This window comes from Neltuma alba, unplaced genomic scaffold (assembly GCF_004799145.2).
Source record: "Neltuma alba isolate B1F8T4 unplaced genomic scaffold, ASM479914v2 tig00010280_pilon, whole genome shotgun sequence".
In the NCBI taxonomy this organism is placed as follows: Eukaryota; Viridiplantae; Streptophyta; class Magnoliopsida; order Fabales; family Fabaceae; genus Neltuma; species Neltuma alba.
This window is the reverse complement of record NW_021635203.1, coordinates 413,754-426,780: the sequence shown is the minus strand read 5'-3', so window position 1 is coordinate 426,780 and position 13,027 is coordinate 413,754. Positions and strand designations below refer to the sequence as shown.

The 13,027-nt window shown below is 37.8% G+C and overlaps 1 protein-coding gene across 3 annotated transcripts; it reads left to right on the top strand.

Annotated features, from left to right (window-relative positions):
* Positions 1-409: 409 nt before the first annotated feature.
* On the top strand, positions 410-11,615 carry LOC114755496 (protein NRT1/ PTR FAMILY 5.10). 3 transcript variants are annotated; one of them, XM_028944374.1, is made up of 4 exons: positions 410-655; positions 745-962; positions 1,841-2,073; positions 10,504-11,615. In XM_028944374.1, exons 1-4 carry the CDS (start codon positions 514-516, stop codon positions 11,315-11,317), a joined length of 1,407 nt encoding a protein of 468 aa, XP_028800207.1. In that variant the 5' UTR covers positions 410-513; the 3' UTR covers positions 11,318-11,615. The 3 variants fall into 3 exon arrangements, with proteins under 3 accessions (XP_028800207.1, XP_028800206.1, XP_028800208.1); XM_028944373.1 differs by having other exon boundaries at positions 414-655; positions 1,841-2,376; XM_028944375.1 differs by having other exon boundaries at positions 637-655; positions 725-962; positions 1,841-2,376.
* The last annotated feature ends 1,412 nt before the right edge of the window (positions 11,616-13,027 follow it).

The following is a 13,027-nucleotide window of genomic DNA, read 5'->3' as shown; positions in this document are numbered from 1 at the left end:
GTATAATGATTAACAACTATTGCGGCAGGTATTAACAATACATTTTCTCAACGCATCACGAAAATATAATGTATGAGTTGTAAATATTTACCGCAATAGTTGTTAATCGTTACATTTTAAGTTGTTAATAGTTATACATTCAGTTGTCAATGCATTTTTTTAAAAAAGATAAGAGTAATTTGGTAATTAAACAAAGAAAATATCTTGTAATGAGATCCTTTTAGACTTTAAATTAATTTGATGATCCCAAGGATTTTTTTTATTTAATACCTTATTGCAATTTTCTCATAATTAAACCACTTTTTGATGCACCCATCTTTCTCTTTTTGTTTTGTTTTGTCTTTTTTTTTTTTGGGTTTTCTTTAACATAATCCGTCATCAGATGACAAGTCTTGAAACTCATGTGCACCAGTCGCTTCTTAGAACCGCCCCCAACCTCTCTGAGGCTGACTGGGTGACCCAAGCGGCCAATCAATCATTGAGAGGCGGTTCACGGTGGTCCACACTATTTCCATGGCTATCTCCGACCATTCCAATGATTCTCAAACTGAAACTCCGCTGCTGCTGGATACCGTCGACGGTGCCGTCGATTTCAAAGACCGTCCAGTACTCCGAGCTTACTCCGGTGGTTGGCGAGCAGCGGCATTCATTATTGGTAAAATCTCCAGCTTGCTTACCACTTCTAGTAATGAATCCACTCTTAGAATTGTTAATTCTCGTTTAGTTTTGCGGTTTTTCTCATAGTTGTGGAAGTGGCGGAGAGGTTTGCTTACTATGGAATCGATTCGAACCTCATAAATTATCTGACGGGGCCCCTGGGGCAATCTACGGTGACGGCGGCGGAGAACGTGAATATCTGGTCTGGAACGGCGTCGTTGTTTCCTCTGCTTGGTGCTTTTGTTGCCGATTCTTTTCTCGGTCGTTACCGAACCATCATGCTGGCAACCTTCATCTACATTTTGGTCAGTTTTTCGTCTTTCTACAACTATACTTCTTGATCCATGAGATGGTTGGAAAGATGTTTTAGAATCAGGCCAAAAACTTTCCTCGATAGAATTTCATTAGGTGATTCCACAACTTCAGAAAAGGTTTTTGCTATTCTGTTACGTTCAGTTATGTTTCGTAACTGATTTATTGACAACGAACAACTAATTAGTAATAACTAACTAACCACTTCTGACTACCTATAACGTTTCTTATGACTGCTACCAACACACAATCCTTCAAACAGCACTTCTTACAAGTAACATTGTTGATGTTTCTTTTGATGGGTTGCATTTAATTCGCATTTGATATTTCTAGCTTTGTAAGCTCATTAGTCAACCTCGCAGACAAAACAATGAGTGGGAACTCCCTTTGTCTCTCATAGAGTAATGACTGGGTTTTTTCCCCGATTAAATCAGTCATTAAATAAGTTATTTAATTGATTATATAACAATTGACATCCTGTGTAGTGTAAATTTAGTAAAATCGATGTATTGAGCATGGTTAAAACTTGTAGAGATAGTCACCGAATTGATTGATTGTCAGTGCTTTCATTCTTTTGTTGATTCATGTTGCTCCTTTTTTTTTTTCTTTTCTTTTTTTAAGTTCTTCTAACCATGATTTGGCTCCTGGTTCGGTTGAATTTTTCAGGGTTTTTATCAATGGATATCTATTTATTCATTCTGGCCAAAAAAAAAAAAGAAATTTATTTTATTCATTGGAACTGGTTTCTGGCAAGTCCATATAAAATAATCAGTCTGAAGTTTACGAGAAATGATCTTGAAAGTCTGTTTACTTGTGTTTGAACATGTGTCATTTAATTGCTCATCTGAATTTTGATTGGATTGAATTGCAGGCACTGAGCTTGTTGACTCTATCAGCTTTGCTTCCTTTCAGCAATGCTGATTGTCAATTTGCTAATAGCAGCTCTTGTTCCGAGCTCCAAGTAATTTTATTTTTCTTCTCTTTATATCTTGTTGCTCTTGCACAAGGCGGACACAAGCCATGCGTACAGGCTTTTGGAGCTGATCAGTTTGATAGGGAACATCCAGAAGAACGGAAGGCCAGAAGCTCATTTTTCAACTGGTGGTATTTTACTTTCACTGCAGGTCTCTTAGTAACTATTTCAATATTGAACTATATCCAGGATAATGTTGGTTGGGCTTTTGGGTTTGGAATCCCTTGCATTGCGATGGTTATTGCATTGGTTGTATTCTCTTGTGGAACTTGGAATTATCGGTTTAGCATCCAAGGAGATGGAAAGAGCCCATTTTTGAGAATCAGTAAGGTGTTCGTTGTTGCCCTACGCAATTGGCGAACTACACCCTTTGCAATAGCTAGTGAAGAGGAAGCTCGTGGTATTATGCCTCATCAAGGTTCTGAACAGTTTAGGTAAGACTAATGAAGATGCTGAAAACTATGGTAGCAATTGCAACCAAAACCTTTCTAAACTTCGTAAATCATTACTTTGCCTCACAAATTCTTGTTCATAGTGATGAGTGGGACCATAGAAAATGAAGACTAGTATCAGGGGTTAACTGTTTTGTGACTTTCATTGGTGACAGTTGCTAATTTAAGTTACATTTTATTATTTAATTGCAATTAAGAATAAGCTGTTTTATTAATTTTTGGTAATGTTTCTGTGGGTTTAAGATCAACTATAATATTTTGTTTTAATTGTGATATAGTGAGCTTTTTTTCTTTCCCCCAAAAGCCTTTATCCTAAGATTATTTAGAATGTTTTGTTTGGATAGGCTTTATCACTTAGTTATTTAAGAGCTTTGATCTTTCTCTTTAACCATCTATAAATGTAATATATTTTATGATTTTAGCCCAAAAATACAGCCACTCTTTTTGAAAAAGCAAAAAACTTCGTAGAAGTGGCTGCATCAGTCAATAGACCTCTTTCCTCTCCAAGTTATCATTAAACTGGTGTGCAAACCTGCAGAAATGAACTCGCTACACAGACTAGCAATACTGAATTGTTGCACAGACCACTGAAAATGAAATGGCAGTATAGACCAGTGAAACCATCCCCCCAAGTTGTCCCTAATGACAGGGAACGGTTTACAAGATTAAGAAAAGATTAAAAAAATACAGATGTTGGTAATTTGAATAAGAACTACTTATCCAAAGCAGTTGGTATAGAATTATATGTTAATGGTTAGTGTAAAACAAAAGCTGTACTTTTTATGGTTAGTTAAAAACCACACATTTCTGGCTGGCGTGGTTGGCGGTTGTTGTGAGAAAACCACAATTGCTTGGTTAAAGGAAACACCGGAGCAACCAATTCCAATTTAAAAAGCACAGAAATTTAAAAAAAAAAAAACTGATGTTGGTTATCGGAGTAAAAAAAAAAAAAATCCTATCCTTTGGTGGTTAGTTGTTAATGAGAAAGCCACGTGTAGACAATGTGGAGGTAGTTTATAAAAGTTTGATATGCTTGAAGATGTCCTTTGGTATAGGGCGATGCTTCCAAGAAAATGAATCATAGGAAAGGACGTCTTCACCAATGCATATTAGGTAGGTTCTATTATTGATAGAAGATCAACTTTATCATAATGCACTTAAGCTTGGGGAATCGTCATCACATAGAGAAGAAAGAAGCCAAAGTGGCAACAGCCATTAAGTAGTGCAAAGGTAGATTTTAGGGCCTTTGCTCACAAGATATGCGAAATAATGGATGAATTCAGCATTTGTATGGCTAGACCTGTGAAGATACTATAATACGTCATTTGTTAATATTTCTGAAAGTCCACTAGACCATGGTTGAACCAATTTTGTTGAGATTGATCGGTATTCCATTGAAGAGAAAACTGAAGCTGCAGTTTGTGAGTTGACTAAACCAAGTGGTTGGATGTCTATTCTCCAACTTTTTATTCCTTATATACGCTAAACACATCAATAGAAACACGCTTGGGGGGATAGGAGAAAATTCATTGTGAATGACCCTATGGGAACAGTTCAAGGAAATTCAGAAGCAGGCTGAATGGTTATAGTAGCTAGTGGAAGATTATTTTAGGGGTAACATGCTTTGTGGAATTCAGGTTTACTTTATGGACAGAAGACTTGAGGGGGAGAGAGAGAGATGGCATCTCATAAACATGGCATTTGCTTGCTTCTTGCTTCAGTTTACTAAATAATACTCACTCACATGTTATTTCATATGATTGGGTTACAATTTATAGAGTCTGGATGAGAGAAATCAATTCAGTTATAATCAATCAGTCATAAATTACAAATATTACAATATCACAAGAAATCAGGAAATTAATTTCTAGCTAATATCATGGGTAATTAATAGAGAGAATCAAGGGAGAAGATCAGGGGCTTTCTAACACTCCCCCTCAAGCTGGAAAGTAGATGTCAACCATTCCCAACTTGCTTCGAAGCCCTTCAAACTTGACTCTGGCTAAAGGCTTGGTCATGATGTCCGCAATCTAATCAGTTGAGCGCACATAGCTCAAGTTAATTGTGCCATCTTTGACCTTTTCTTTGATGAAGTGTCGATCAATGTCAACATGCTTTGTTCGGTCATGATACACAGGATTCTTAGTCATTTCAATGCTAGCTTGGTTGTCACACCAAAGGTTCACAGGTCCTTCATAGGAAATTCTCAATTCCTTCAGGAGTCTTATCACCCATATTCCTTCACATACCCCTAGGGCTACAGCTCTTAGCTCAGTTTCAGCACTACTCCTTGAGCCCACATTCCTTTACATACCCCTAGGACTACAGCTCTTAGCTCAGCTTCAGCACTACTCCTTGAGATTACTGTCTGTTTCCTGCTTTGCCAAGTGACTAGGTTTCCCCAAACATAAGTGCAGTATCCTGTGACAGATTTCCTGTTATCCACAGCTCTCCCATGATCTGCATCAGTGTAGACCTCTATGTTCCTTGTACTCCCCTTTTTAAAGAATATTCCTCTTCCAGGATTGAGTTTGAGGTAGGTTAGGATTCTGTATACCGCTTCCATATGTTCTTCCTGGGGTTGATGCATAAATTGGCTTACCACTCCAACTGCATAGCTAATGTCAGGCCTTGTATGAGTCAAGTAGATCAGTTTACCCACAAGTTTTCTGTACCTTTCTGAGTTAACTGGTACCCCGTCTGGTTTCACTTCCAGATTACATGACTCTTACATAGGCGTCTCACTAGGTTTAGCCCCAAGTATTCCTGTTTCGTGGAGCAAATCAAGTGTGTACTTTCGTTGAGCCACACTTATACCCTTTTTGGATCTAGCAACCTTCATTCCAAGAAAGTACTTCATTTGTCCTAGGTCCTTCACTTGGAATTCCCTAGCTAGGGCTTTCTTGAGTTGGGAGATAGAAACCTCATCACTGCCAGTTATGACTATATCATCTACATACATAATTAGGATCGTTACCTTTCCATCACTGTGTTTAACGAAGAGAGTGTGATCAGCTTGTCCTTGGATATAACTAAACCTTTTGATCGCCTTAGCAAACCTGTCGAACCACGCTCGTGGAGACTGTTTCAGGCCATATAATGATTTCTTCAGTTTGCAAACTGAGTTGGGTGGAGCTATTACTCCATCTGGGATTTCCATGTATACTTCCTCCTCCAAATCTCCATTTAGGAAAGCATTCTTCACATCTAGTTGATGTAGGGACCAGTCAAGGTTAGCAGCTAGGGACAGGAGTACCTGGATGGTGTTGAACTTTGCCACAGGAGCAAACTTTTCTTGATAATCAATCCCATAAGTTTGGGTGTACCCTTTGGCAACTAATCTTCCTTTGTACTTGTTGATACTTCCATCAGGATTGAATTTAGGGGTGAAGATCCACCTGCAACCCACCGCTTTCTTGCCCTTAGGAAGTGTGGTAATATCCCACGTGTTATTTTCTTTTAATGCTCTCAACTCTTCATATGCGGCGCGTTTCCAATTAGGATCTTTCATAGCCTGTTGAAATGTTTCTGGAATCTTTACTTGTGAGCTATTCACCACAAAGGTTTGCATTCTAGCAGATAAATTGCTATAGGAGACAAATTTTTGAATAGGATGCTGAATACACGATCTTACCCTCTTTCTAAGTGCAACAGGCCATCCTAGCTCTTCAGGATCCAACTCTGGATTGGAATCATGTTGCTGCCTTAGAATGGAAGGAACCCTACTACTATTGTCCTGTTCACCTAATTGAGGACTTGAGCGCTCTGTCACCCTTGCATCAATTTCAGCATTGGTTTCCATTGGGTGAGGAGTGTTTGTGGGGTTTTGGTGCTCTAATGGAGGCGTAGGATTAGGGGTTTTTGGTTCCGGTTCTGGTTCAGGGATTTCTTCTTGTGGTATAGAAGGTTCAAGAAGGTGTGTTGGAGTTGGTCATAGGTTCAGGTGTAATTAGCCATTCTACTCCATAGTGCTCCTCTTGAATGGGTAATTTGGGATAATAAGCATCATCCTCATAAAAGACGGTGTCTTTGGAGATTATGAGTTTTCTGGTAGTGGGACAATAACACTTATACCCCTTTTTGGTGGAGGAATACCCGAGGAAGATACATTTTTCTGCTCTAGCACCTAGTTTGCCCCTATCATGTTTATGAACAAAGACGACACACCTAAAGATCTTTTGAGGAATGGTATTCATGATAGGTGAGGTGGGGTAGGTCTCAAGGAGTTTTTGAATGGGGGTACTGAAATGAAGAATTTTAGAGGCCATTCGATTGATAAGATAAGCTGCGGTTAGCATAGCATCTCCCCAAAACAGACTTGGAACATTTCTTTCTATCATGATAGCTCGGGTTACTTTCAAAAGATGCCTATTCTTTCGTTCAGCAACTCCATTTTGTTGAGGAGTATAGACACATGAGGTTTGGTGATGGATTCCTTCCTGCTCAAGAAATTCCCTAAAGGCTCCACTCACGTACTCTTTGGCATTGTCACTTCTCAGAATTTTGATGAGAGTTTGAAATGGGGTTCTCACAAAAGAGTGAAAGTTTTTGAAAATTTATAAAGTTTCGGATTTCTCTTTCATAAGGTAAACCCATGTGACCCAGGTGTGATCATCGATGAATGTAATAAACCACTTTGTGCCTATTCGGGTGTTGATTTTGGTTGGTCCCCAAATGTCGATATAGATCATTGTAAACGGGGTAGTAGGTTTGTAAGTATGTTTGGGATAGGAGGCGCGAGTTTGTTTGGCAATTTGGCACGTTTCGTATTGGAAAGGAGAAGAATTTTTATTGAATAAAGTTGGAAACACATGCTTCATATAATCAAAGCTGGGGTGGCCTAATCTTTGATGTCACAACATTATATTTTTATTCTGAGAATTAGAGCTAACCATAGCTTTCTTTACTCCTGCAGTCTTCATATTCTTTCCTCCATAGTAGTAGAGTCCATCCTATTCTTTAGCAGTCAAAATCTTCCTCCCCGAAGTCGAATCCTGAAAAACACACTTAACATCATCAAAGATTAGCTGACATACTTGCCCTTTAGTCAATTTGCTCACAGATATAAGGTTGCAAGTAAGAGCAGGAACAGACAAAACATTATGGATTTCCAGATCATCAGATAGGGCCACAATGCCAACACCCTCAACTTTAGTATATAGTCCAGTTGCTACTTTTACCCTAAGGTTCTCATGGCAATATTTGAGGGTTTTGAAGAGGGACTTATTACCAGTCATGTGGTTTGTAGCACCGGAGTCAACAATCCAAGTCTCATCATTAGTTACCATGCATTAAGGGCTATAATGGAATTACCTAACTGAATCAAGTTCACGTTGGGGATAGATTTTGATTTGTTTTGTTTTTCAAGTATCTTACGAAGCATTTGAAGCTCTTCTCTGGTCAACTGGTCTCCATCATCACCTTTTTCTTCAAAGGAGGTGTGGTGGCTCTTTCTATCTTCCCGTTGTTTCTGCTTCCCTTGGGTTGGTTTCCCATGTAGTTTCCAGCATTCGTCTCTGGTGTGGCCTTTCTTGTTACAGTGATTGCACCACTTGTTTCCTTTCTTCTCAGATCCCTCTAATGTTGGGGACCTCCTCGTGACTAATGCTGAGCCATCTACTGGAGTTTGGTTACCCTAAGTGAGGTGTCTCCGGTTTTCTTCGAACTTGACCATACTGAAGACTTCAAATAGGGATGGAAGTGGTTTTAGACCCATAATTTTGCCTCTTACTTCTTCAAAAACATCATTCAAGCCCAATAGAAAGTCATAGGTTTGTCCTTTTTCCACCAATTGTCTCGAGTAATTAGCATCATCCATATCCTTCCAAGGATGTACTTCAAAGAGATCCAATTGCTGCCATATCTTTGTCAAAATGCTATAGTATTGTGTTATAGTTAAGTTTCCTTGCTTCAGATCTTTGAGCTGCATCCTTAGATCCAATAAGGCTATGTTGTCTAATGTAGAGTAAGTCCTCTTAGCAGCGTCCCAGATTTCCTTAGTTGTGCTTGCCAAGAGGTATCCCTCACTGATTTCGAGAGTCATTGAGTTGCATAGCCAAGACATCACCTGATTATTTTCAGCGAACCAGGTGTCAAATTTGGGATCATTATGTGAAGGTTGTTTTGCCTCTCCATTGATATACTTCTCCTTACGCTTCTCACGTAGATACATTAATACACTTTGAGACCATTGTAGATAGTTGCTACGATTAAGTTTGTGAGCCACCACCACAGCTTGATGTTCAGAGGTTAAGGATGGTTCTGGATCAGTGGTTTGAGAGGCGACCATTGGTGAAGAAGGAGTGCTTTGAGTATTCGAAGATGTATCGGACATAAGGGCCATTGGAATATTGCGAACAGACCTAAAAAGGGGTGGGAATTCTGATGGGTTCATTTTCTGGATATCTGGGAGGTACTGTCAGTTTTCGACGGCGGTGCGTGGAATTCACGCGCAATGGCGGCGGCGGCGCGTGGGCTTCACGTGCAGTGGCAACGGCGGCACGTGGGCTTCACGTGCAGAGCTTGTGACGGCGCATGGGCTTCATGCGCAGCTCCGTTGGGCGTCGTCTTCAAGGGATGCGCTGATCAGAGGATGCCGGTGAGGACTGGAGGGGCGGTGTCGTCCATGGTCTGCTCCTGGCTTTAGATCTGGGATGCCTCACTCTCTCTCTCTCGCCTCACTTTCTCTCTCTCTGTCTCACGGCAGACGCTTAGGAATTTTTCTGGGTTCGGATTGAACCCTTTGCTCTGATACCATGCTTCAGTTTACTGAATAATACTCACTCGCATGTTATTTCATATGATTGGGTTACAATTTATAGAGTTTGGATGAGAGAAATCAATCCGGTTACAATCAATCAGTCATAAATTATAGATATTGCAATATCACAAGAAATCAGGAAATTAATTTCTAGCTAATATCATGGGTAATTAATAGAGAGAATCAAGGGAGAAGATCAGGGGCTTTCTAACACTTCTTATTTGTCCTTGTGTCTTTATCTAATTTGTTGTGGCCAGTTTCGTATATTTGTGGATTTTGTTGCTCTGGTCTGTTAAAGCTTGTGTGTCATAGTGTTTGTGAGGTTGGAGTGTTCTACTCTTTTGCCTAAAGAAGTAACCATTTCTGGTATCAATATCAGTAGAATATTGCATTCTGTTGTTTTTGGTGGATATAAGCAAGAGATTATATCATATTCTGATGTATTATTGTAATTAGTTTTAAATATGAGGATAGGTAACGGCACTAGCCGTTAGATAGGTTGTTAATTCTATTTACCGTTAGTTTGTTAAGATACCTTCAGCTAGGCCTATAAATAGACAAGGAAGGATATCCTATTGTATGATTTGAGCTCAAGTAATAATAGTGCACTATTCAAATAAGTCTCTGCCTTCTCTCGTTTTCCCTATTGTTAGTCTTTTCTCTCTCTAAACCTCTCTTTTCTCTTTCTTTTATGGTTCTACCCTCTGATTTCTACTTCTATTTCTCTCTAAACTCTTCTATCCTTTTCTTTTCTTACGTTAATCAATCATATTCTCTTTCTAATTCAGTAAAACTCTAGTTTGGCCTGCTATAATGCTTCTTAGGAGATAAGGATTGTACACATGTTCTTCTCCCTGTTGTTCATGTGCTGCTATGCTTATACAAAGCAAGTTCAATTATTTAACGTGCTAAATGCAAATAGCAGATGTATTCTTGCTTCTAAATATAAATGATATTAGGCATCAAGGTTATTGACAAATGGATAATTTATTGAAAATCAATGTATCAATCCAAATAGTCATGCAATTTTGTTCTAGATTTTGGTTATCATGTTCTTTTGTTAGTTTTATATTTATACTTTTTATTTTTCATAATCATTTTCTCTAGTGAGCAAGATCCTTTTCTTTATCATGCAAAATTCCTATCACCGTTGTGACATGCATTTACACTTTTTTATTACTTACAATCATTTTCTCTATTGAGCCAGTTCCTTTTCTTTATCAAGCCATATTTCTATGACCCTTACAGTAAATGAGGGATGGTTTATTCCATAACAAAGCTTTCTTGAAATGATTTTATCTACACTGATATATAGGACATTTTATGATTTTCTCAAATATGGATGACAGGTTCCTTAACAAAGCACTAGTTGCCCCAGATGGTTCTGGAAAAGATGGGAAAGTTTGTGATGTTTATGAGGTTGAAGAAGCAAAGGCAATCCTTAGACTTTTTCCAATATGGGCCACTAGTTTGATTTATGCTGTTGTGTTTGCTCAGTCTCCTACTTTCTTTACGAAGCAAGGTGTTACATTGGACAGGGAAATTTGGCCTGGTTTTCTTGTACCAGCTGCTTCTCTTCAATGCTTCATTAGTCTTTCCATTGTAATTTTCATTCCTATCTATGATCGCATTGTTGTTCCTATAGCGCGAGCCATCACTAGAGAATCCTCTGGCATTTCCATGCTACAAAGAATTGGAACTGGGATGTTTTTTTCTATTATTTCTATGGTTGTTGCAGCCTTTGTCGAGATGAAAAGACTCAAAAGGGCTCGAGATTATGGGCTAATTGATATGTCTGATGTGACAATTCCAATGAGCATCTGGTGGTTAATTCCTCAGTATGTCTTGTTTGGAATTTCTGATGGTTTCACAATGGTTGGTTTGCAAGAGTTCTTTTATGACCAGATCCCAGATGAATTAAGAAGTGTGGGCCTTGCCCTTTACTTGAGCATTTTTGGTGTCGGGAGCTTTCTAAGCAGCTTTGTTGTCTCCTGCATCGAAAAAGTGACAGGTGGAGATGGTCACAATAGTTGGTTTGCTAATAATCTTAATCGTGCTCATCTTGATTACTTCTATGCTCTGCTTGCTGCTCTTAGTATGGTGGAGCTGGCTGCCTTCTTGTTCTTTTCAAAGTCCTATATTTACAAGCGAGTAAACCCCTAGAAGAAGAAACCTGCTATCTGAACGATGGCAAGCATCTAGGAAGCAACAAAAAGACTCCCGTTTGCTAAAGCGCATCCCAAAATTGAGAAATTCATTATTTGGGCCTTATTGGAGAGAACTTGCTGATCGATTCTTGTTCTATAACGCGGCTATCCTTCTGCAATATTCAACTTGTATATATAGTAATATATGTTCAGTTGTACACTATGATAAGGAATTAGTTTGATTATATTCGCTCATCATCTTTTATTTCCCATGTGAATCTTCAAGTTCTATCATTCACTTGTGCTTTCCTATTCTTCTAGTTTTTAATTTTTTTTTAAAAAAATTGTCGTTTTACAGCACTCTGACATTCTACTGTGTTTGTGTTTTCCACGCAGATGCCTACAGACCTCATGCTATGCAGGGGGTGTATTTTTTTTTTTTTTAACAATTTAAACTAGTGCCACCTTCCTCACGTGTTGCACGGAAAGCATTTTCTTCTAGAATAGACTTGTCTTATGTGAGTGAAAAAAATAATAAATTTAACTTTCATTTAAAATAATTTAACATCACATTGTAACAGAAGTGGACGCATCACAAATCATAAATACGAAATATTCTTTCAGTCTTAAATATAAGACTTATTTTGTAGTATAATTTGCATTGTAAAATAAGTTTTATATTTAGAATCGAAGAAGTACTTCACATGCAAACTTAATCTTGTCTCTGTGAATTGCTAAGAATCTCTTTGTACACAAAACTAATTTGAGTCCTCTTTTTCTTGTTCCCAGACCATCTATGCATTTAACTCTAGTCTCTAGATAATGCAACATAGGATTCACTATGAGTGAAGACTGGTTTTGATGAGTAGAGTCTAAAATGAAATAGAGATTGCTCTTAACTTTTATTGATTATTAATGCAAAAGATAGAATAATAGAAACATGATAGGTGAACCTTCAAGATGAGCTTGTGTGGTGGTGATAACCTAAAACTTTTAATTGTGTTGAGAAATATGGAAAATTTCTTCATAAATATTCGTTGTATTCTTTTTAGGTCTAATTCTACTATCATGCACAACTATTTTCAATTCATTTATGTATTTCATCTTTACGTTTTTTAGTCAACTAAGCAACTTATATCTTCCACATCAGAAGAAATCACATAATCATGAGAACAATTTATCCTTACATGCTTCTTTTCTTATTTAATATGTTAAAATCATATCATCTTGTACTATCATTAGGACTCATTTTATTTTTATTCCATTCAATAAAAAAATTCACACCTCTAACGCCAAGCAAATACTATACCAAAAATCAAACAAGTTCATAAAATCACTAAAGCATCCCAGTAATGCATCTTTTTGTATTATTTTAACTTGTGGGCGGGAGTTGACTTTTTTTTTTCCCCAACATAGTTTTATCGACATCTGAAGTTTTATATAAAAGTCTAAAACCATATATTTCACCCTATTTTTATGATAAGATCCCCACCCCCCAAAAAAAAAAGATAATGAAATTGTATGCAAAAATTTAACTGAAAATGAAAATCCACTCTAAAAAAATCTGGAAGAATTAATTAAATTTTGAAAAAATCGTTGGGCTTATATAACGTACTCTCTTTGGCAGCTTATTCAATATGCAGGGAACATGTACCCAAAAAATATGGAGAGAACAATGCACAATATTACATAACGGTATTCTCTTTGCCACAATATTTTCCTTTTG